Raw genomic sequence first — 24,863 nt, 5'->3', positions numbered from 1 at the left:
TAGTTATCTACTACCCCCCCACCCCAAGAGAATTCCAAAGTTTCATAATCCTTGGTTAATCCTAAATTATTGCCTCACCCTCCTCCTAAGCCTATGCCCCTACTCTCTCGTACCCTAGTCAGTAGTGTGGCAAGTTGTCGAAGGCACTGGATTTAAGCTTCAATGTCTCTGGAAGCCTGGATTTGAATCCCATCTATGCCAAATTTCAGGACCATTGGCCTGTGAGATGCTGTTTAGGTGCAGGGTATTTAGCTCAGTTGGTTGGATGATTGGTGAGCAATGAGTTTGACTCAATTGACTAGCCAATAGTATGGGTTGGATTCCTGCTCTGGCTGAGCTTATCATAAAGGCTTCTTCTTCTCCACCTCTTCCCTTCCCTGAGTGAGGAATGGTGACCCTCAGGTTAAACTGCTACCAATCGTCACCTTGCTTTGGACCTGGAGTCCTATAGAGTCCAGACCAAGTAGGGATGACAGTTTCCTTCCCTACAGGACATTAGTGAACCCAATGGATTTTTTGACAATTGATTCCTGGTCGTCATTAGACTCTTCCAGCTTTTTCTTCTGTTTATTAATTGATTTGTTTTTATAAAATTTTGTTTTTGGTTTTCAATTTTAAAAACTTTTTTTAATGTTTAAAATTTTGGAGTGTTTAATTTCTTCAGCTTCTAGTCAGGACTACCAAATCAACCTAGGAACCAATTCAACAAACCTTTGCTGCACACTTCCAAAGCAGGTATATCGTTCCTTGGGCATGGAGATCAACTCTATCCTCTACCCTAAGTGTGGTCCCACCGAAACCTGATTGCCTTATTTTTGTACTCTAGTGTCTTTGCATGGTGATACTGCTGCATTTCTGCAATCTTAGTAAAATGGATTAGTTGTTTAAAAAGTTCATCCTTAGTTTTTCGCTCAAAGCAATATGTGGCAAGACTAAAGGTCCCAGGTTTGATTTTGAATTTGCACTAAGTTGTCTAATCATAGTTGAATTGACCATTTGGGTTGGGATGGGGTAAGCCAGTTACAATTACTGTCTTTTAGCTTGTCCTTGAATCAATTTCACACATTCTATGTTGTGGTTCTGTTCACCGAGCTGGGAGTTTGTGTTGCAAACGTTTTGTCCCCTTTCTAGGTGACATCCTCAGTGCTTGGGAGCCTCCTGTGAAGCGCTTCTGTGGTGTTTCCTCCGGCATTTATAGTGGCTTGTCCCTGCCGCTTCCGGTTGTCAGTTCTTGCTGTCCGCTGCAGTGGCCGGTATATCACGTCCAGGTCGATGTGTTTGTTGATAGAATCTGTGGATGAGTGCCATGCCTCTAGGAATTCCCTGGCTGTTCTCTGTTTGGCTTGTCCTATAATAGTAGTGTTGTCCCAGTCGAATTCATGTTGCTTGTCATCTGCGTGTGTGGCTACTAAGGATAGCTGGTCGTGTCATTTCGTGGCTAGTTGGTGTTCATGGGTGCGAATCGTTAGTTGTCTTCCTGTTTGTCCTATGTAGTGTTTTGTGCAGTCCTTGCATGGGAGTTTGTATACGACATTGGTTTTGCTCATTCTGGGTATTGGGTCCTTCGTTCTGGTCAGTTGTTGCCTGAGAGTGGCTGTTGGTTTGTATGCTGTTATGAGTCCTAGTGGTCGCAGCAGTCTGGCTGTCAGTTCAGAAATGCTCCTGATGTATGGTAGTGTGGCTAGTCCTTTGGGTTGCGGCATGTCCTCGTTCCGTTGTCTTTCCCTTAGGCATCTGTTGATGAAATTGCGCGGATATCCGTTTTTGGTGAATATCTTGTATAGGTGTTCTTCTTCCTCTTTTTGCAGTTCTGATGTACTGCAGTGTGTTGTGGCCCTTTTGAATAATGTCCTGATGCAACTTCGTTTGTGTGTGTTGGGGTGGTTGCTTTCATAGTTCAGGATTTGGTCTGTGTGTGTGGCTTTCCTGTATACCTTTGTGCTGAATTCTCCGTTCGGTGTTCTCTGTACTATCACGTCTAGGAATGGGATCTGGTTGTCCTTTTCTTCCTCTCTCGTGAATCGGATTCCTGTGAGTGTGGCATTGATGATCCGGTGTGTGTTCTCTATTTCTGTGTTTTTAATGATTACAAAGGTATCATCCACGTATCTGACCCAGAGTTTGGGTTGTATTTGCGGTAAGACTGTTTGTTCTAACCTTTGCATTACTGCTTCTGCAAAAACGGATGCCCGCGCAATTTCATCAACAGATGCCTAAGGGAAAGACAACAGAATGAGGACATGCTGCAACCCAAAGGACTAGCCACACTACCATACATCAGGAGCATTTCTGAACTGACAGCCAGACTGCTGCGACCACTAGGACTCATAACAGCACACAAACCAACAGCCACTCTCAGGCAACAACTGACCAAAATGAAGGACCCAATACCCAGAATGAGCAAAACCAATGTCGTATACAAAATCCCATGCAAGGACTGCACAAAACACTACATAGGACAAACAGGAAGACAGCTAACTATTCGCATCCATGAACACCAACTAGCCACGAAACGACGCGACCAGCTATCATTAGTAGCCACACACGCAGATGATAAGCAACATGAATTCGACTGGGACAACACTGCTATTATAGGACAAGCCAAACAGAGAACAGCCAGGGAATTCCTAGAGGCATGGCCCTCATCCACAGAATATATCATCAAACACATCGACCTGGACCCGATATACTGGCCACTGCAGTGGACAGCAAGAACTGACAACTGGAAGCGGAGGGACAAGCCACTATAAATGCCAGAGGAAACACCACAGAAGCGCTTCACAGGAGGCTCCCAAGCACTGAGGATGTCACCTAGAAAGGGGTCGAAACGTTTGCAACACAAACTCCCAGCTCGGCGAACAGAACTACAACAATGAGCACCCGAGCTACAAATCTTCTCCTAAACATTGATTCAGTATTGTGAAGTAGGCTATTCACAGTCGCAAAATAACCTGAGCAAGATAGCTGAAAATGAAAAGGAGACTTCAGTGTGAGAAATTTGCCCCAACGATTTTAAAATGACTATCCTTTTGCTATACTAGGAAAAGTAATTTTAAATGGAGTACACTTTATACTGGATCCCTCAGTGGAAATGGCATTGGTTCATTCAAATGCAACCGGAGTAAATCTTTTCAGAAAGTAATATCTCAGGATACAGAGTTAAAATATTTTGAGAATAGCATATGATAAGGACAGTTATGATTCCCAAAACACACACTATTAGAATCATAGAATCTCAACAGTGTAGAAGCAGACCATTTGGCCATCAAGTCCACAGTGACCTTCCAAAGAGCATCCCAACCAGATGCACCCCCCCCGCCCCATGCCTGAAACCTTCCATTTTGTGTGGCAAATCCACGTAAGCCTAGGCATCCCAATTTAGCATGGCCGAGCAACCTAACTTGTACATCTTTGGATTGTGGAAAGCTTTGCAGGCACTGGGAGAATGTGTCAACTTCCAGTCACTTGAGGACGGAATTGAATCCGGGACCCTGGTAGCAGCAGTGCTAACCACCTGAGCTACAGTACTAATTTTTCTCTCCTCATACTTGTCTGCTATAGATTGTTTCTAAGGAATTTTTTTTTCCTGGTTCATAAACAGATCCTTTACACATAATAACATGCCACTATAAAAGTATAATATAAGTTAGGCGGACTACAGTCCTTTGGTTTAACTGCATTTTGGCAAAATGTTAACTGATTTTCCTCTTTTTTTTATTTTGTTGTGTGTTTGAATAATTTCTAATATGGTTGGTATTTTGGGGGCAGCTAATATCCAAATAGAATAAAAGAGAACTGTTGGGCTCACTTGCACCCCCTGTCAACAGAAATCATTCATACATTTGTTTCTAATGCTCCATGGCTTACTGTTAATGACTAAATGATTCCAAGACTAATCAGTGTTTAACTCATGTATCCACTGTTCTTTGATTCATGATGTTAAAAGATTTGTTGCTGGCCTTAATCAGAACTTAGGGCAGCACGGTGACTCAGTGATTAGCACTGCAGCCTCACAGCACCAGAATCCCAGGTTCAATTCCAGCCTCTGGTGACTCTCCATGTGGCGTTTGTGTGTTCTCCCTGTGTCTGCGGAGGTTTCTTCCGGCTGCTCTGGTTTCCTCCCATAGTCCAAAGATGTACAGGTCATGTAAATTGGCTATACTAAAGTACCCACAATGTTAGGTGCATTAATCAGAGTTAAATGTAGGGAAATCAACCAAGATGTACAGACCAGATGAATTGGCCATGCTAAATTGCCCATAGTGTTAGGTGCATTAGTCAGAGGGACATGAGTCTGAGTGGGTTTCCCTTTGGAGGGTCGGTGTGGACTGGTTGGGCCGAAGGGCCTGCTTCCACATTGTAGGGAATCTAATCTAAAGAAAAAGAACTTCATGGTGCAACAATAAATAATGTCTGTGTAGGTTTACTCTGGGTAATCTGGTTTCCTCCCACAGTCCAAAGATATGTGGGTTATGTGGATTGGCTGTGCTAAATTGCCCCAGTGTGTCCAGGGATGCCTAGGCTATGTGGATTAGCAACACAAAATGCAGGGTTACAGGCATGGGGTGCATCCATGTGGGATGCTCTTTGGAAGGTCACTGGACTTGGTGGACCAAATAGCTTGCTTCCACACTGTAGGGATTCTATGAAAACTCCATGAAGAAATCGAGTAATGTTACATGACTCAGTCTTTGCAAATATTGATCTTTTTGAGGCAGTAATGTTTGCTATGCTTGCTCTTTAACTGTGGGAAATGTGTCATTCCTGTTGGTTGTTTACTGTGCCAGGTCCAACATTGCTCAAACTGTTTAGATTCTCACTGTGTTTTATTCTTTTTGTTAACAGCGTTGGACAGAAACATATGTTCGGTGGTCGCCCAAAGGCACTTACTTAGCAACATTCCATCAGCGTGGTATTGCTCTTTGGGGTGGAGAGAAATTCAAACAGATTCAGCGTTTCAGTCACCAAGGTGTCCAGCTAATCGATTTCTCACCATGTGAAAGGTATCTAATTTCTTTAATACAGGTATACTAACACCAGTACAGATATACCAATACTAATTTCTTTAATATTTCAAAATTTCTTTAATAATTTCCCATATATATTTTCACATTCTTAACTCTGCATTTGTAACCAAAATGTAAGTATTTTGGTTTTCCTGCAGTCATAAACGTTGAAATATTTTCGACCATCTACTCAAGTAGTTTGTAGTAGACTATTCAATCTATAATCCTTAAACATAATTCTGTTTCACTTTCCTGATGCCTGAAGTCTACACACTTTATATGCACAGTATGTTAAAACAAAGAAAATACTTTGTGATTTTATGATAAGCAAAGTGTACACACACTTTTTTATCACTTTTTAAATAGGCTTTGTAATGTCTAGTGCAATTTGTAGTTGCTCCTCCCAACTAAATATCTTTTCCCAGCATCTAATATTTGGAGCTAGTATGTTTGCCATTGCAGGCATTATAGAAGTTAGTTTCAGTTGAGGCTGGTTTCATTCTCATGCTGAATTGAGACTACCCAAACCCAGATCATGCAGAATCAATGGATGGCAAATTTCATCCCTATTTGAGCTGAATTTCAAATACATTTCCTATTTATACATCAGAATTTCAAAATCTGTTTGAGGGAGAGGAACGGTGATCTCAAACCGGTTTGCTGAATTATGGAGATTTGAAGAAGGTTGTCTATAATGATTGGTTAAGTCCATAGATGAGCAGTGGCAGACATTTTAAGCAGATGTTTCATATTGCTCAGCAAAATGTATTCCAGTCAAAAAGGAGGATTCAATAAGAAGGATGATCTGCCTGTTACTAACAGAGTCATAGAGTTAATACAGCACAGTTGTATCCAACTTGTCTGTGCTAATCAGATATCCTTAACTGATTTGTTATCATTTGGAAATGTATTTAAAATCCAGCTCAAATGGGGATGAAATTTATCATTTATCTGCATAATCTGGGTTTGGCTAGCCTCAATCCAGCATGAGCCTGAAACCAGCTTCATCTGATACTAACTTCTACAGTGCCTGCAATAGCAAATATGCTAGCCCCATATATTACATGCTGGAAAAGATATTTAGCTGGGAGGAGCAACTACAACTTGCACTATTCTTGTACCTAGCCAGATGGCTGTTATATGTTGTAATTATACCCACCTTCAGCACGTCTGGCACCTAGTTCCATACATGCACTACTAATTATATGAAAGAGTAGGCTGCTCAGGTCTCTTTTGAATCTTCCCCTCTCACCTTTAACCTTTAACCTATACCCTCGTGTTTTGGACTCCCCCATCCTGGGAAAAAGACCTTGACTACTCACCCTACCAATCATCAAAAATTAAGTGAGACAAAAACTAGCAGCAGATGGAGTTAAATGCAGCAAAGTGTGAGCTCTTGCACTTTGGTAGAAAGAATCAACAGGCAGACTATAATTTAAATCAAGAGAATCCCCTAAAATATGCAGTAGTCTGATCCAGGAAAAATAATTAGCATGCAAATACCACAAGTAAATCAGACAAATTGAATGTTGGTCTTTATTGCTGGGGGACTGGAGATTAAAAGCGGGAAGGCTTGTTACTTCAGTACAGGGTGTTGCTAAGGCTGCACTTAGGGTACTGCTTTAGTTTTGCTTCACATGTGCAATATTTGCATTGGAATCAAATCAGTAGGCTGATTTCTGGAATGGAAAGAGTTTGCTTATGTTATGATAATGGAGACTAATAGCTGAACCAAATCAGCCTTTCTAATTCTATTTGCAACACAATACAATTAAAACCTTCAAAGATTAGATTAGATTCTGTACAGTGTGTCAGGCCCTTCGGCCCAACCAGTCCATACCGACCCTCCGAAGAGTAACCCACCCAGACCCGTGTCCCTTTGACTAATGCACCTAACAATATGGTGCACCTGGAGGAAATCCACGCAGACATGGGCAGAATGTGCATATTTCATACAGACAGTTACCCAAGGCTGGAACTGAACCTGGTTCCCTGGTGCTGTGAGGCAGCAGTACTAACCATTGCAGTGGTTCAGAATTGACTGCAGTGGTTCCTAACCAAACTTTTTGAATGACCCAAAATTGGAGGTGTAGTGGACAGCAAAGAAGGTTACCTCTGAGTACAGTGGGATCTTGATTAGATGGGCAGTTGGCAGATGGAGTTTAATTTAGGTACTGCATTTTGGAAAGGCAAATCTTAGCAGGACTTATACTCTGTGGCAAGGTCCTGGGGAGTGTTGCTGAACAAAGAGACCTTGAAGTGCAGGATCATAGCTCCTTGAAAGTGGAGTTGCAGGTAGCTAGGATAGTGAAGGAGGAGTTTGGTATGCTTTCCCTTATGGAGAAAGTGAGGACTGCAGATGCTGGAGATCAGAGCTGAAAATGTGTTGCTGGAAAAGCGCAGCAGGTCAGGCAACATCCAAGAAGCAGGAGAATCGACGTTTCGGGCTTGAGCCCTTCAGGAATGAGGAGAGTGTGCCAAGCAAGCAAAGATAAAAGGTAGGGAGGAGGGACTTGGGGAAGGGGCGTTAGAAATGTGATAGGCGGAAGGAGGGTGATAGGCCGGAGTGGGGGTGGGGGAGGAGAGGTCAGGAAGAAGATTGCAAGTTAGGAAGGTGGTGCTGAGTTCAAGGGTTGGAGCTCAGATAAGGGGTGGGGGGTGGGGGGGGGTGTGGAAATGAGGAAACTGGAGAAGTCTGAGTTCGCCCTTTGTGGTTGGAGGGTTCCTAGGCGGAAGATGAGGCGCTTTTCCTTCATGGTTGTTGCCATGCTCTGACGATGGAGGAGTCCAAGGACCTGCATGTCCTTGGTGGAGTGGGAGGGGGAGTTGAAGTGTCGAGCCATGGGTTGGTCGGGTGTCTCAGAGGTGTCCTCTGAAACGTTCTGCAACTAGGCGGCCTGTCTCCCCAGTATAGAGGAGGCCACATCGGGTGCAGTAAATGGTGCGTGTGGAGGTGCAGGTGAATTTGTGGTGGATATGGAAGGATCCCTTGGAGGCAAATAAAGAGGGAGGTGTGGGCGCAAGTTTTGCATTTGTTGCGGTTGCAGAGGAAGGTGCTGGGAGGTTGGGTTGGTGGGGGTGTGTGGGCCTGACGAGGGAGTCACGGAGGGAGTGGTCTTTTCGGAACGCTGATAGGGATGGGGAGGGAAATATATCCCTGGTGGTGGGGTCCGTTTGGAGGTGGTGGTTAGAAAGGATTTACACGAATGTTGCCAGGGTTGGAGGATTTGAGCTATAGGGAGAGGCTGAATAGGCTGGGGCTATTTTCCGAGGATTATTTGAGGCTGAGGGATGACTTTATAGATGTATATAAAATCACAAGGGGCATGAATAGGATAAATAGACGAGGTCTTTTTCCTGAGGTGAGGGGGAGCCCAGAATCAGAGGGCATCAGTTCAGGGTGAGAGAGGGAAGATTTAAAAGATACCTAAGGGCCAACTTTTTCACGCAGAGGGTGTTACATGTATGGAATGAACTCCCATCTGGATGGGTATATGAATAGGAAGGGATTAGAGTGATATGGGCAAATAGGACTAGATTAGTTGAAGATATCTTGTCGTGTGGATGAGTTTGACTGAAGGGTCTGTTTCCATGCTTTATGTCTCTATGACCAATCCCAGACTATGAATAATCAATTCTCGACACCTGTTTGTAGCTTAAACAAAAACTTAGCAATTGTTAATGATACAGTAACTTTAGCAGAGCAAAATTAAACATACGTATCCATGGAATTATGATGCTTTAACATTTGTTTTCAACCCATTCACACAAAAGACAGACAACAAACACAGTTAAGAAACACATAAAATAAATCTGGCCAGATTAGATTAGATTCCCTACAGTATGGAAACAGCTCATTTGGCCCAACAAGTCCATACTGACCTTCCAAAGAATAATCCACCCAGATCCATTCTCATACCCAAAAACTCACCCCTGAGATTCATGAATCTTTTGATCAAGAATGAACCTATAATTAACTTTCAGTCCTGGCTTCTCAGATGGGCCGCAATTTCTTTTTGGTTTTTAACATCTCTGTTAACATCTTCAAACCAAAATAAAAATAATGGAAAATCAGTGAAGGTTTTAACATTTATCAAGAACAGCTAAACAAGGTTAGGCCTTTATTCATTAGCATTTGGAACAAAGAAGGATGTTTTTATTGAATTGTGCAAGATTTGGGGTAAGTTTAAAGTATTTAAAAGTATGACAAAGTATTTTAAGAGAAGGTAAGTAGATTTTTGAGTTGAAGCCTATAAGGAGCTGATATCAAAGAGGTGTTGAGGTCTGGCACAGAAAGCCATGATCTTAGATTGGCAGGGTAGGGTTCAGTGGCTGGAATGACTCACTTTTGCTCCAATTTCTTGTGTTCTTGTGTGTTGTGAAAACAACTGTCATAGATATGATGAAAACTGTATGTGAATGCAATCAAATTTGTAATATTATTACTTTATAGATATATGGTGTCATTTAGCCCTTTAATGGATACAAAAGATGATCCTCAAGCCATTATCATTTGGGATGTGTTAACAGGCCAGAAGAAGCGAGGATTCCATTGTGAGAGTTCTGCTCATTGGCCAATATTCAAGTGAGTGTGGTCTGAAGAATTGTTGTACAGTGATTTAAAGTGATCCATTGAATATTGAAGAATGTAACTGTGCATGTTCGCAATGTTTACTACAAAATCCGTATGGCTTTCTATTAAGACTTTCTGTCACATGCTTGCCATGTTACATGGGCACAATGGTTAGCACTGCTGCCTCACAGCATTCAAGTCCCGCCTCAGGCGACTGGCTGTGTGGAGTTTGCACATTCTCCCTGTGTCTGCGTGGGTTTCCTCCGGGTGCTCCAGTTTCCTTCCATAGTCCAAAAATGTGCAGGTGAGGTAAATTGCCCATAATGTTAGTAGAAGGGGTAAATGCAGGGGAGTGGGTCTGGGTGGGTTGCGCTTCGGCGGGTCGGTGTGGACTCGTTGGGCCGAAGGGCCTGTTTCCACACTGTAGGTAATGTAATCTAATCTTAACTAATATTTATCTACACCTTTTGGATATTCGTAGAAGATGATTCCTCTGGAATTTGACTTTCCTCAACAGCTTAGTCCCTGTATTCTAATTTGAAAAGCCAATTGTTAAAGGATGATACGAAAACTAATTTTGTTTCTGTCTTTATTTTACCTACAGTGTGAAATAACACAAACAGTCCCTGACTCAATCACTCCATCATTTCTGGAAGTGTTTCTTTTTGTCATTTGTGCGCAATTGAAACTCCAATTAGTGCCTTCTATCTGCACTCCAGCTCACTCATTCTCTCTCTCTCTCTCTCTCTCTCTTTTCCTCTCCCCCCTCTCTTTTTTTCTCTCTTTCTTTCTTTCTTTCTTTCTTTCTCTCTCTCTCTCTTTCTCTCTCTCTCTTTTCCTCTCCCTCTCTCTCTTTTTTTCTCTCTTTCTTTCTTTTTCTCTCTCTTTTTCTCTCTCTCTCTCTCTTTTTCCCTCTCTCTCTCTTTTTCTCTCTCTCTCTCTCTCTCTTTCTCTCTCTGTCTCTCTCTCTCTTTTTCTCTCTCTCTCTCTCTTTCTCTCTCTGTCTCTCTCTCTCTGTCTCTCTCTTTTTTTCTCTCTCTCTCTCTCTCTCTCTCTCTCTCTCTCTTTCTATCATGCACACGTAAGTCTATGGGATGAATTTGCATTTGCAGATGTGTTATATTTTGTTGAAAAAGCACACAGTCCATAGGCAATGTGACATTTTATAAATTCCTACTTTGGAAATAAAACCAGTTCTGACTTCACGTTGGGATACAGATGGCCTATAATCTTGCACCTTTATTGCATTGTCTGAGTCGAGATGTCACTTTTTTTTAATCCACTGATAAAATCTGAAGTTATCTTAGGGCTGTGGTTGAAAGACATTCTGGGATTTACATATTAATCAATCGAAACCTGCATCCCCATTCTAAGTAATTAAAGACTTAACAGTCTAATACATCACATCAGTTGTATGACACTTTGATCTTTGACTTTTAAATTCTGTGTCGGATGTACCTGCCCCACTAGCTACCTGATGAAGGAGCAGTGCTTCAAAAGCTTTACTTTCAAATAAACCTGTTGGACTATTATCTGGTATTGTGTGATGTTTAACTATATGAAGATGAAGTTAAAGGTAATGTTATCTAGTTAACACAGCTAATATCCTGCTATCTCTTACAATAAATGTAATTGAAGTAATAAAAAAAATTGTGTTGTTCGCCAGTTTTAAGTGTGAACTTTATAAGTTCACTGCCAGAGAGAAAACACTATCTAATTTTAAATACTTAGGAAGAATTTTTCCGTAACTGTTTTTCTCAAAAGTGTGTTTTCTGTTGTCTTCTCATCCACAGTTCTTTACTGACCACCTGCTGACCGAACATTTTTTATCATGGATTTATTTCCCACTTGCAGCCCATAGCCTTTCTTTGCAAATTTAGTTAAAAATAAATCGAAGTAGTTTCTCCAGGTACAATTACAAAACATTCCAGCAACTTCCCATTTAGATTAGATTACTTCCAGTGTGGAAACAGGCCCTTCTGCCCAACAAGTCCACACCAACCCACCGAAGCGCAATCCACCCATTTGCCCCTTTACCTAACGCTACGGGCAATTTAACATGGCCAATTCACCTGACCTGCACAGCTTTGGACCATGGGAGGAAACCGGTGCACCCGGAGGAAACCCACGCAGACACGGGGAGAATGTGCAAACTCCACACAGTCAGTCGCCTGAGGCGGGAATTGAACCTGGGAGACAGCAGTGCTAACCACTGTGCCACCGTGCCACCCATTTCTTCTCATTTCCAGGTTTTTCAACATATATTGCATAATGTTCTTGCACAGTGGGACCATCTTTTTAACATGATTGCATTACACTGTACTCCTGTTTTCTTTCTCCCCATTATTATCACACAGTACCAACAATCTACTTGCTAATTCTGCATGGTCTCTTAACTCAGAGTATTTCCAATGGAATTGTTTTTGCAGTAAATTTTGAAATGTGTACAGCATTCTGGAAGTATTGCTTTGTACTTGGACCACATTTAATATTGAAGACTCTGCTTTTGAAAGCATGAACCATAGCGAGAATATGTATGTCATTTTAAATTGTGGTTCTTCAATAGATGGAGCCATGATGGGAAATTTTTCGCACGAATGACACAAGACACGCTTAGTATTTATGAAACACCTGTGAGTATTTCTGTTAATTGGGCGAATCTTTAAATGAAAAGTTAAAGGAACGCTCCATAAGCAAAATAAAATCATTAAACATCAAATGAATAGATTGTATTTCTTTGTTTGAAATTGTTTGCCAGTAGTAATGGGGAATTTGAATGTAAGCAATTTTGTGTCGGTTATTGTCAAGAATGTGGAGACCCCATAAGAAGTGGGAGAGATCACAATCAGATCTAGAATTTCAAAAATGTAATGGGAAAGCGCCAACGTACAGGCAGCAGTGAAATGTGAAAACATCCTGTTTTGAACAGTATTGTGAGGAAATGAAATATACTGGTGATACATTTAGTAAATATCTCAATTATTGAACTTCAGTAAGCAGTATTTGTTTTTCACAAGGAAAGTAACATCTGCTTAATATTTATTTTTAAATCTCATTTGAAGTGTATTAGTTGTAAATAACTATCAACCTTGGTTTTTGGCTGTATTACCGAATGGAAACTTTAGTAAATTAGAAAAAAATAGAATTGTATTAATTCAATTTGGATTAATATTTCAATATGACAAAGTGGCAATGGTGACTTCTCTGTAAACTCATGGAGAGCTGGCCTCTAACAATCAATCCTGGTCTGATTGGCAATTCTGTGGTGGATCAGTGTTCACTGTCTAACTTGAAGAAGTCTGATCTCATGAGAAAGGAATTATTGATTGCACAGCAATCAAGGAACACAAGCTGAAGCAAGCTAGGGTCAAAGTTGGGGAAGGGGAAATATGTGACAATATACAAATCAAACTCGACCGAGCAGTGAATGCAATTTTTTTAGTTTTGAAGTTTTCAAGTTTTTATTTTTGAGTTCAACAAAGCTAATGCTACTTTTTCATAAATTCTCAGTCGATGGGGCTGTTGGATAAGAAAAGTCTGAAGATCAGTGGAATTAAGTAAGTGAATGTCCTATATGATAATGGTAAATTTCCAGATTTTGTTGACTTCTAGATTTATTTAAAAGGTGACTGCTTTGAGTTTTCTGTTGATTATGTTTTTAAATTTTTTTGCCTGTTATGCCTGCATCACCATTTTGTCATGTATAAACAGAACATTCTGCTTTTATACCTGCATGACTGTCTCTTCAAGCTATCTATTACAAGTGTATTACACCAGATCAGGGTCATCCTTCTCTCTCCCACTTGCAGCCACTCGCTGTCTCGCTTCTCGCCTCCCTTCTCCCCAGCTCCACCTCACTCTGTTTCCCTTCCCCTCCCTTTCTGTCGACACTCCACCTCCCCTCCCACCCGCCCTATCTGTCTCCCCTTCTTCCGTCGCCTCTTTCATCTACCCTCCATGCCCCACTCTGTCTCCCCTCACACGCTCCCCCTCTGACTTCAATCCCCCCGGTCTCCCCTCTCAGCCCCCTCCCTTCCCACATGCCGCGACCCTCCCCCAGCTGTCTCCCCTCCCTCTCCTCACCATCTGTCTCCCCTTCTCCCCACCTTTCTGTCTCCCCTTCTCTTCCTGCCCCCCCCACCCCATTCTGCCTTCCCTGCAAAGCTTGTCTCCCTTCTTTTTCCCCCCCCACTTCCCCCTTTTGTCTCCTGTCCCCCTCTTTCTGTTCCCCCCCCCAGCTCTGTTTCCCCTTACCCCATCTTCCAGCTCTTCCTCACTCTCTTCTCCCCACTCCTGTCCATTTCCTTTTTTCCTTCTCCTTTCCCCATGTTCTCATAAATCCACCCTTTACTGCACCCTGCCCCTACCAGATTTTGTTGCAGTCAGAATTTCTATATGCTAAGTTATATTCTATATGCTATTAAATTAGATTCTGTTTTCTCACTAGGGATTTCTCATGGTCTCCAGGTGATAACGTAATTGCATTCTGGGTGCCAGAGGACAAAGATATTCCAGCCAGAGTCACATTAATGCAGTTTCCAACACGACAAGAAATGAGAGTGCGCAATCTGTTCAATGTAGTCGACTGTAAATTGCACTGGCAGAAAAATGGCGATTACCTGTGTGTGAAAGTGGATAGAACCCTGAAGGGTATACAGGTACATTTGTATGGATGCAGCTGATAAAACTGCAAGAAAAGCATAAACAAAGAATTGGATTTCAAATAGCTTGTTTCATCTGGCACAAGTTTGCCTATTTTGCAGGAACCTTGCAAACTAAAATAATTAAACATAAAATGAATCTAGGGTGGATTTTTTTTTGTTTTAGTTCAGGAGACATCAGTGTTGAGTATAGAAGCATGTTTAGTTTCTCTGTCGTGAGGAAGTTTCAGGGCAGATCAAGAAATAGGTTACCTCAACAGAAGAATTTAGTTTTGCGCATTTTCCAAATCAAGTGAATTTGGTTAGAAATCTGCAGGTTTTTAAAGAACTTAAAAAGTTTAGGATTGCATATTTATGAAAACTTCAAATTGGGAAGGTTTGCATTTCTCCACAGTCCAGAGGAAAGATCCTGAAAGGAGTCAATTAACTAGTACCTTGGAGAGGGTGCAGTTTCACTTGAATCTTTATTACATAATTTTGGGAATGACTTAAAATTTAATTTTGCCGACTGGTCTTTGCTCTTTGAATAGCTTTATTATATTTCTTTTTGAAAAATAAACTTCTGCTCTGTTAAAGAAAGTCCACAACTAATGAAAATATTTCTCAATGATTAATCATCTTAGTTAACTTGGCAAATAAAATGACTTGTCAAGCCAAGTTTCATTCTGGGACCTGGACAAACAGATTTCCTGAATTGTCCCCTCCTTGCGGGTAGAGGGAATTCTGTTTTCTACATTGACAATTGTATGTTGAATTCTTACAAAGGGTAGATGCTTCCAGTTGGTGAAAAGTTTGCATCTGATCATTTTGCAGCAGCTAGCACTCATTCCAGATGTGAATTTAAGAATCCGTGTTTTCTTAAAATAGTTTAGTCTCATCCAGTTCCAAAATTGTTCATCCTTAAACTCTTTCACCCATAAGTTGTCATGCAATTCCATTGCTGAAAATGTGTTGCTGGAAAAGCGCAGCAGGTCAGGCAGCATCCAATGAGCAGAAGAATCGACGTTTCGAGCATGAGCCCTTCAGGAATAAGAAGTGTGCCAAGCATGCTAAGATAAAAGGTAGGGAGGAGGGACTTGGGGGAAGGGTATTGGAAATGCGATCGGTGGAAGGAGGTTAAGGTAAGGGTGATAGGCTAGAGTGGGGGAGGGGGCGGAGAGGTCAGGACGAAGATTGCAGGTTAGGAAGGTGGTGCTGAGTTCGAGGGTTGGGACTGAGACAAGGTGGGGGAGGGGAAATGAGGAAGCTGGAGAAATCTGAGTTCATCCCTTGTGGTTGGAGGGTTCCTAGGCGGAAGATGAGGCGCTCTTCCTCCAGCCGTCGTGTTGCCATGGTCTGGCAATGGAGGAGTCCAAGGACCTGCATGTCCTTGGTGGTGTGGGAGGGCAAGTTGAAGTGTCGAGCCACGGGGTGATTGGGTTGGTTGGTCCGGGTGTTCCAGAGGTGTTCTCTGTGACCCACTCCGGCCTATCACCCTCACCTTAATCTCCCTCCACCTATCGCATTCCAAATGCCCCTCCCCCAAGTCTCTCCTCCCTACCTTTTATCTTAGCCTGCTTGGCACACTTTCCTCATTCCTGAAGAAGGGCTCATGCCCGAAACGTTGATTCTCCTGCTCCTTGGATGCTGCCTGACCTGCGTTTTTCCAGCAACACATTTTCAGCTCTGATCTCCAGCATCAGCAGTCCTCACTTTCTCCTATACGATTCCATTGGTTTGCTATTCAGAGGGTAAATTTTAAGTTTAATTAAATTATGTACTTTATTACTTATACAACTGTGAATACATTTTAATTGAGCAAAAGATATTAGATTTTAAAATTTTTGCACCGTTGACATTGAGATTGAAGAACTGAAATTAAGTCAGTTGCTCTTGTTGACATTCTGATCTGAAGTTATTGCGTAAAGAATATTTATTATGTTCTCCTTCTGCAGGGCCTTGTGACTAATTTCGAAATCTTCAGAATGAGAGAAAAGCAGGTTCCTGTGGATGTAGTGGAAATGAAAGGTAGGTTATCGCAAATTGACCGCTGGCTTTATTGAAGTTCTTGCTGGAGAGTGACAGCCATAATTGACTGTTGAATTTCATCTGATCATATAGAGTTGGTAATTGGGTGTTTTTCTTACCTCATTTAGCTTCCAGGGTGAATTTGAGTGTTTCATGATTTGATAATGGATTACTTGAAAATGGCTATTTAATGTTTCACATCGTTGAAAGAAGAACAAGTCTGACATTGAAGCTTCAGACGTGATTGGCAGGGTGGAGGGGATTGTAAGACAGATGGGGCTGTTATACTTTTATAAATAATACAAGGTAATGAAGGAGCATGTCTTAGGTACATGGGATGCTTGCCTTCATTAGTCAGGGTATAGGATATAGGAGCAAGGAAGTCTTGTTAAACTTTACAGAGCATCGGTTAAGCCACAGGGCTTAATACTGTGTGCATTCAGCTCGACATACTATTGGAAAGGTGTGATTTGAATGGAGATGGTACAGAGGGCATTCACCAGTATGTTGCCTGGAATGGAAAGTTATGAGGAGAGACTGGATAAACTGGGTTTGTTTTCCCTTGAAGCTGGAGGTGGGAATCTGAATGAGATATATAAAATTGAGAGGCGTAGGTAAGGTACATTTGAGAATATTTTCCCAGTGGCAGATGTGTTGAAGACCAGAGGGCACAATTTTAAGATGAGGAGTAAGTGGTTTAAAGGAGATCTGAGAATACATTTTTCACCTAGAAAATGGTAGAAATATGAAGCATGCTGATTGATGGAGTGAAGGAGGCTACCTTTGCGTCTGTGTGAACACTTAAAATGCTGAGGTAATGTATAAATAAATGGGATTACTATAATTTCTTGGTGCACCCTACCACGTCAATGCTGACCAAGTCGTACAGTATAGAAACACACAACGTAGGAGAGGTGGTTCATCATGCCTGCACTGGCTCTGAGAACACAATCTAACTTGTCAGACTACCTTGTTCTTTCCACGTAATCCTGCAAATCTTCACCCTTCCTAGTACTTGTCCAGTTTTCCTTTGATGTCTATTAAAAGTGCTTTCACTATCCTTTCAACTGGTATGTTCACTGTTTTAAAAATGTTCTCATGTTGCAATTTATTTTGCCAAGTCTGCAGTTGGAAGCAATTTATTCTTTTCTACTCTGCTAAAATCCTTTTGTCTGCTTGTGATATTTATACTTTATGGAGAACAGGTTTCTCTAATCCCTTCACCATACCTGTTGATCTTTTATGTTCTTCACTGAAACCTTTGCATTTTACTGAATGTGTGATGTCTAGACTTTGTATCCAAATAAGGCCTCACTAGCGTTTATGGAGTTTTATTATAGTATTCTTTGTTTTTTGTACACTGCCTTGATTTACAAAGCCAAGAATCACCTATTTATTTTGATAGCTGTCTCAACTTTCTGTGCTATCTACAAAGACTCATTGACATACATTGCATCCTTCCCTGTCACCTGTTCCAATGTTGACTCTTAACTAATTTGTATAACTTTTATACTGAAGTAGTCATTCTTCCTACCAAAATACATCAGTTTTTCCTGTTGAGTTTTGTTATGATGTGCAGATCCATTTTACCAGTCTCTGACCTCCCCAGAGGTTGTTACTATCTTCGCTACTTACTGAATTTGAGTGTTTTGCCATCTGCAAATTCTGAAATTATGCATCAAGTATCCGTCTATATTGTTAATATATATCAAAAGAGCAGTGTTTCCAACATTATGTGCATATTTTTAGATTCAGTCTAAAGACTTGCCCAGTATGACTCTTGCTTTTAGTTTTCCATAGCCAGATGTCTCCATACAGTCGGTTCACACTTCATGGTTCTTCATTTTATACAAGGACATATGTGGAACTGTATCAAATGCCTCTTGAAAGGCTATAATGTATTTCAACAGAGCCACCCTCGTCAGTGCCCTCTGTTACTTAACAAAGAATTGTCATGTAAGTGAGGCGATTTGTCCTAACAATTCTGCCCTGGCTCTTGTTTATTAGTACAGACTTTTCCAGGTGACAATTTATTTTCTGTGGATTATTGTCTCAAACTCTTTGAACAGTTACCTTGACATGAATATTGTAATGTTGCTTAAAAGGGTGCAAAGATTGTAAAATTCTCCTGTGATTATTACTTAACCAATTTTTCTAGTCAACCGTTAGGAAAATGAGAGATTTCTTATAGAAACATATGAAATTATGAAGGGATAGATAAGATAGAAGTAGAGATGATGATTCCACTGGCAGGTGAAACTAGGACAAGAAGGCATAACCTCAAAGATTAGGGGGAGCAGATTAGCACCAACTTGAGAAGGAACTTCTTCACCCAAAAGATTGTGAATCTATGGAATTCCCTGCCCAGTGAAGTGGTTGAGGCTTCCACGGTAAATGTTTTTAAAGCTAAGAGAGATTATTGTTTGGACAGTAAAGGAATTAAGGGTAATGGTGAGAAGATGAGTAAGGAGAGCTGAGGCCATGGAGTGGCTTCGAAGGCCCAGATGGCCTACTCTTGTTCTTCGTTCTTGTGTAACCTGTATAGAGATGTTGTTACATGTCTCTGAAGCAGATGTGCCCTCCTGGTTCTGGGGTAGGAATGTTACCTCTGTGCCACAAGAGAGCCCCTAACCTCCATTCAAAGGAGAAATAATTTGAAGCAATAAATTGATAACAAAATCATGTAATTAATAGAAATGACCAAGCAGCAGAGCTAATCAATTTAAAAAAAAACTTTTGCCATCTTATTTAAACTCAGTGGCTTTGTGATTAGCACTGTTATGTCAGTGCCGGAGACCCGGATCCTTGGGTGACTGTGTAATGTTTGCACGTTCTCCCTGTGTCTGTGTGGGTTTCTGCCACAGTCCACATGATTGAGTTTTTTAAAGAAGTGATTAAGAACATGGTTAAAGGTAGAGTGGTAGACGTTGTCTCCAAAGTCTTTAGCAAGGCCTTCGGCAAGGTTTCACGTGGTAGACTAATTAGTAAGGTTAGATCACTTGGGATCCAGGGAGAGCTAGCCAGTTGGACAGAAAATTGGCTTGATGGTAGGAGATGGTGGTTGATCATACTGGAGGCGTGTGACCAGCAGTATGCTGGTGGTTCGTCATTTGTATAAATGTTTCAGATTCATGTAGTGCAGGAAAAGCCATTTGGCCCACCAAGTCTGCGCTGACATAACTACCACTAAAAGTATGCTAATCCAATTTTCTGCACTTGTCCCATATCTTTGAATGTTATAATCTTGCAAGTGCTCATCCAAATATTTTTAAATGTCATAAGGTTTCCATCCTCCACTACTTTCCCAGGCAATGCAGTCCCAATCTCCTCCACCCACTGAGGGCAATTTTTTTTTTCCCCCCTGTTCACTCTGAATCTCCTGCCCCTTACTTGAAAGCCATGGCCTCTTGTGACTGACTCCTCGACCAAGAGGAACAGCTATTCTCTGTTCATCCTGTTCATACCCATTGTAATCTTGTACACTTCAATAACGTCCTCCCTTCATCTTCTCCTTTTTAGAGAAAACAAATCAAGCCTATCTAATCTCCTTATAGCTCAATTGTTCCATTCCAGGCAACAACCTCTGTACCCCTTTTAGTACTACCACACCCTATAGTGAAGTGAGCAGAACTCCAACTGTGGTCAATTCAGTGCTTTGTTTAATTCCATCCTTAATCCTTGTTCTTACATTTTATGCCACAACTCAAAGCGTCCTATATGCCGCCTTAACTCTGCCAGGATGTCAGAATAATTGTCCCAAGGTCTCTCTGGTGCTATATGCTCCCCAGTGTCCTGCTATTCATTAAATACACCCCCACCTTATTATTTCTTCCGGTGTGCTTCACCTCACTCTTATCAGGGTCTGCCCATCTGACCAACCTGCTTTTTTGTAACCTACAACCAGTGGCTCTGCTATTAAACACTGTACCAATCATGGTGTCATTTGCAAAATTTTCTTAACATTCCCACAACATTTTTATCTGCATCATTTATGTGTGTAACAAATAATAAGGTTTCCAGTGGGAATGTCTATGAGTTACGTTTTATGCATTTAACCATTATATCATTGGGATGTGCAATGGTACTTATGAGCATTTTATTTTCTTCCAGACCTCACTATCTTTTTATTAGCTAAACGGTGGCTCAGTGATTATCACTGCTCCTCACAGTGCCAGGGACCCACATTCAGTTTCACCCTCAGGCAACTATTTATATGTTCTCCCCATGTCTGCATGAGTTTCTGCTGGGTCATCGTTTCCTCCCACAGTCCATAGATGTGGTTAGGTGCATTAGCCATAGGAAATGTAGGGTTACAGGGAAAGGTAGGGAGATGGGTCTGGGTGGGGTGCTGTTTGGAGGGTCAGTGTGGACTTGTTGGGTCAAATAGCCTGTTTCACACTGTAGGAATTTTGAGATTCTCTGTCCCATTACAAAATTTCTGTTCCATTTCATTAAGTTTCCCTTAATTGCATGTTCTTTAACCGTCTCAAGTGGGACCTTATCAAAGGTTTTGCTGAAGTCCATATAAACTGCATCAGCTGAACTTCCCTCATCCATACACTTGATCACATTTTCAAATAATTCTAACAAATTTGTTAATTATGACCTCCCTCTGACACAGCTATGCTGACTAATTGACCTAATGCCTTTCGAAGTAGATATTAATTCTCTCCTTCAAAATAGTTTCCCTATGCAAAGCTAACCAGTCTCTAATTCCCTGGTTCATCTCTACCACCATTCTTGGAAAAGTGAAACCACATTTGCCTTCCTTAGTTCTCTGGTGGCCAGAGTCGTGGAGTTGTACAGCATGGAAATAGACTCTTTATCCAATTTTTCCATACCGACCAGATATCCCAAATTAATATTAATTCTGTTTGCCAGCATTTGGCTCATATACCCCTCAACCCTTCCTATTTATGTACCCAGATGTTTTTTAAATGTTGTAATTGTACCAGCCTCCTCCACTTTTTCTGGCAGCTTATTCCATAGACACGCCACCCTCTAAACAAAAAAAGTTACCCCTTGGGTCCCTTTTATATCCCTCTCCTCTCAACTTAAACCTGAGCCGAATTTAAAAATTTGTGTCCCTGCAATTTCCTGTCTTGCCTCCATTAGCAAACTGGGATGCAATTCATCTGGGCCAGAGAATTTGTCTTTTTATTTAAGCCCATCAGAGTCTTCAGTACCTCCCTATTTCCTATGTCCAGAGGTTACAACCATTGAGGGCCTGCTTTTTAATCTGCTGCCTAGCTCCCAGAATTCTTGATGCAAGACCTCATTCCATCCCTTGTCCATACTTCTGGTACTAAAATATACTACGATTTTTTAACTCATCGCCCTCCCCTTTTAGGATGACCTGCAGCCATTCAGTGACATCCCTGACACTTGCACCAGGGAGACAACATATCTTGGAGTCACACCTTCAGCCGCAGAAGCATCTGTCTGCTTTCCTAACTAAAGAATCCCCCTATCTGTATTGGCTTTCCTTTCTTCTCTTCCTCATTGCTGCTGTCGCGTGTGGACAGTTAAGCCGTTCTGGTGCTAGAAACATTGACTGGAACTGCATTCCTTTGAGGTACCAGCATCCTCATCAGCTTCCAAAATGAAGTACCAGTTAGTGAGTGGGATCCCAGGGGATTGCAATACCTGCCTGTTCTTTCTGGACAATCTGGTGGTCACCCATTCCCTTCTTTCCTGTAGTCAATTGAGCTGCAGTGTGGTCACCTCTCTAAAATTGCTAACCACGTAACTCAGCTTCATTGATGTGCAACAGCGTCTCCAGCTGCTGCTCAAACTCCAACACCAGTACTTTCAGCTTCTGCAGCTGGGAGCACCACCTGCACATGTGATCATCTACGATCATGGCAGTGTGCAGGACTCTCCACATAAGACATGCTACACATTCGGTTTGACTGACCTCTCCTGACATCTTTTAAACTTACAATTAATGCCTTAGACGAGAATGATTGTTTTATTTTGTTAGACTTCCTACTCCATCACTAAGGTTATGAAAAGATAACTTGTGACTAAGTTCCCATTGTAACTGTCCAGTAGCTGTTAGGTGTCCAGGACACACCAATTTGGAGCCTTTCTCACCTTTTGATGTTGTGATGTCAACAGAAGCCGCATTGAGGATTCCTGCTTTATCTGCACCACAGTAGATTTATAGCCTTACAGGTTACTGTGTACCCCCCTCCCAGCTACTGCACGGTTTCCCGACTGCTGCTCCAACCCAAGTACCCTGTGAAGACTTGGATGAAAATATGAGGCATGGTTAATAAGTTTGCAGATGACACCAAAATTGGTGGGAAGTGGACAGCGAAGAAGTTTATCTCAACACAGTGTCATTTTCATCAACTGGGCCAGGAGGTCAAGGATTGGCAGTTGGAGTTTAATTCAGTCAAATGGAAGGTGTTGTATTTTGGTAAGAGAAACAAGGGCAGGGCTCTGGGGAATGTTGTTGAAGAGACCTCGGGGTCCAGGTACATAGTTTCATGGAAGTTGCATCTCACAGGGTGGTGAAGGAGTTTGACATGCTTGCCTTCATCAGTCAGAGTACTGAGTCCAGGAGTCAGAATGCCATGTTACAGCTGTTAGGCCATATTTGGAGTACTGTATGCAATTTTGGTAGCTCTGCAATTGGAAGGATGTTATTAGACTGGAAGGAATACAAGAAAGATTTAAAAGATGAAATGTTTAAGTTATAAGGAGAGAATGGGTTGGGTGGGACTTTTTCCCCTAAAGCGTAAGAGGCTGAAGTTTAAAGAGGTTTATAAAATCATAAGGCACCAAAGTCTTTCCCCAAGGATTGGGGAGTTCAAAATTAGAGGGCATAGGTTTAATGTGAAAGGGGGAAAGACTTGAAAGAGACCTGAGGGGCAATTTTTTCTCCGACAGGTAGTGCATATATGGAATGAGCTGCTAGAGGAAGTGGTGGAGGCAAGTATAACTACAGTATTTAAAAGACATTTAGACAAATTCATGGATAGGAAAGGTTTAGAGGGATGCCAAATACAGGCAAATGGAACTAGTTCAGTTTAGGAAACCTGGTTGACTTAGGCAAGTTGGGCTGAGGGGCTGTGACATTTGGTGACCAGAACTAAACAGCCCTCCGGTCGTTGCTTAACCTGAACTTAACATAGACTCATTCTTAGTATGTAAAAGCAATGACTGCAGATGCTGGAAACCAGATTTTGGGTTAGTGGTGCTGGAAAATCACAGCAGTTCAGACAGCATCCGAGGAGCATCCTTACTATGTCTGTGTTCGTACTACTGTTATGAAGTTCAAGGTATGCATCCTCAGATCTTCTTTCACTCCACACTTTAAAGCTCACCGTGAAGTCTTCCCTTCCTTTCTGCCAAATGTGTGATCTCACATATCTTTGTATTAAATTCTGTCTACCCATTCTGCAAGCTGATGACTGACCTGTTGCAGTGCAATTATTGGTATCATCCTCATTGTGAACCAGATCTCCAAAGTTTGGGATCATCAAAAAATGTTGTGCAATGGTTCTACCACTGAGACGTGGGGAACAGCAATGACTACCATCTCCCAGTCAAAAAAATTCAATTATTTACTATCAACTATTTATAACCACCTATTCCATCAGGCAATATTTTATCTAAACTAATATTGACAAATTTCTGTGAACCATAATTTTGTAATACTTTCCATAAAATTCATATGGACAAGCAGCTACTTCTTCCCCTTTAGCAATCTTTGCTGTTATTTGTTCAAAGAAATTCAATTTGATTAAGCAAATATGGTTTTCTGTATTTTTATAAATATGTGCTGGCTCTCCTTTGTTAACTCACGTTCCTCCAAATGTTTGTTTGTTTTCTTTCCCTGCTTATTGTTTCGAAAGTTCTACTAAAAATGTGCTGAAAGTGACCTTCTCTTATCTTATTGTAAAGTTGCTGAAATTGAAATGCCTGGTGTTTTAAATTGCATTTGTGTAAAAATGTCTGGCGCTGTTTTACTAAGGCGGTCTATTTCAAGCTATTGGATAACTTCTATTTGGCCACGAGGAAATACAGCATGTCTGTGAAATAACAACAAAACAGTTATATACTAAGCTAACACATATCACAATTTATTTTGATAAGGGAAGTGATAAGTTTTGAAGAGAGTATAAAATTTATCCTTGATGCTTTAAAATTGAGAAATCGTTAGTGCATTTTAATTAAGTAAATATTGTTTATATTTTCTTTTGCATTTATGTCAGAGGGTATTATTGCTTTTGCTTGGGAACCAAATGGAAGTAAATTTGCTGTGCTACATGGAGAGACACCCAGAATATCAGTATCTTTCTACCATGTAAAGAATAATGGCAAGATTGAACTCATCAGTAAGTAACTCCCCTTTGGATTTTTTTGTGATCATATTGTTTCTCGTGTTGGTTAATCCAGCAAGTGCTGTTTTTTTTTCCCTGCAACTACCCTGCATCTCATAATTTTATGAAAGTCTCTTATTATCACCACCGCCACCCTCAGTTTTTCAGAAAATATAAACTGTCAACTGCTTGTTAGTATAACACCACAAAACCTGAATGTGAATTATATCACACGTGCTTTGTTGTTAGACAGCAGCCAAACCATGACTCAACCATCTGAAAA

The 24,863-nt window shown here is 41.3% G+C and overlaps 1 protein-coding gene across 1 annotated transcript in view; it reads left to right on the top strand.

Moving 5' to 3' along the window:
• The window catches only part of eif3ba (eukaryotic translation initiation factor 3, subunit Ba), a 69,003-nt gene that overhangs the window by 24,287 nt on the left and 19,853 nt on the right, over positions 1 to 24,863 (top strand). The window contains exons 6-12 of the mRNA XM_060840926.1: positions 4,846 to 5,003; positions 9,460 to 9,591; positions 12,146 to 12,212; positions 13,090 to 13,136; positions 14,027 to 14,237; positions 16,175 to 16,247; positions 24,473 to 24,595. Of these exons, the coding sequence (XP_060696909.1) occupies positions 4,846 to 5,003; positions 9,460 to 9,591; positions 12,146 to 12,212; positions 13,090 to 13,136; positions 14,027 to 14,237; positions 16,175 to 16,247; positions 24,473 to 24,595 (811 nt within the window). The remainder of the gene's footprint in view (positions 1 to 4,845; positions 5,004 to 9,459; positions 9,592 to 12,145; positions 12,213 to 13,089; positions 13,137 to 14,026; positions 14,238 to 16,174; positions 16,248 to 24,472; positions 24,596 to 24,863) is intronic.

The sequence above is a fragment of the Hemiscyllium ocellatum genome, chromosome 20 (assembly GCF_020745735.1).
Source record: "Hemiscyllium ocellatum isolate sHemOce1 chromosome 20, sHemOce1.pat.X.cur, whole genome shotgun sequence".
In the NCBI taxonomy this organism is placed as follows: Eukaryota; Metazoa; Chordata; class Chondrichthyes; order Orectolobiformes; family Hemiscylliidae; genus Hemiscyllium; species Hemiscyllium ocellatum.
Note: the sequence above shows the minus strand (reverse complement) of the source record. Positions and strands in the feature narration are given on the sequence as shown.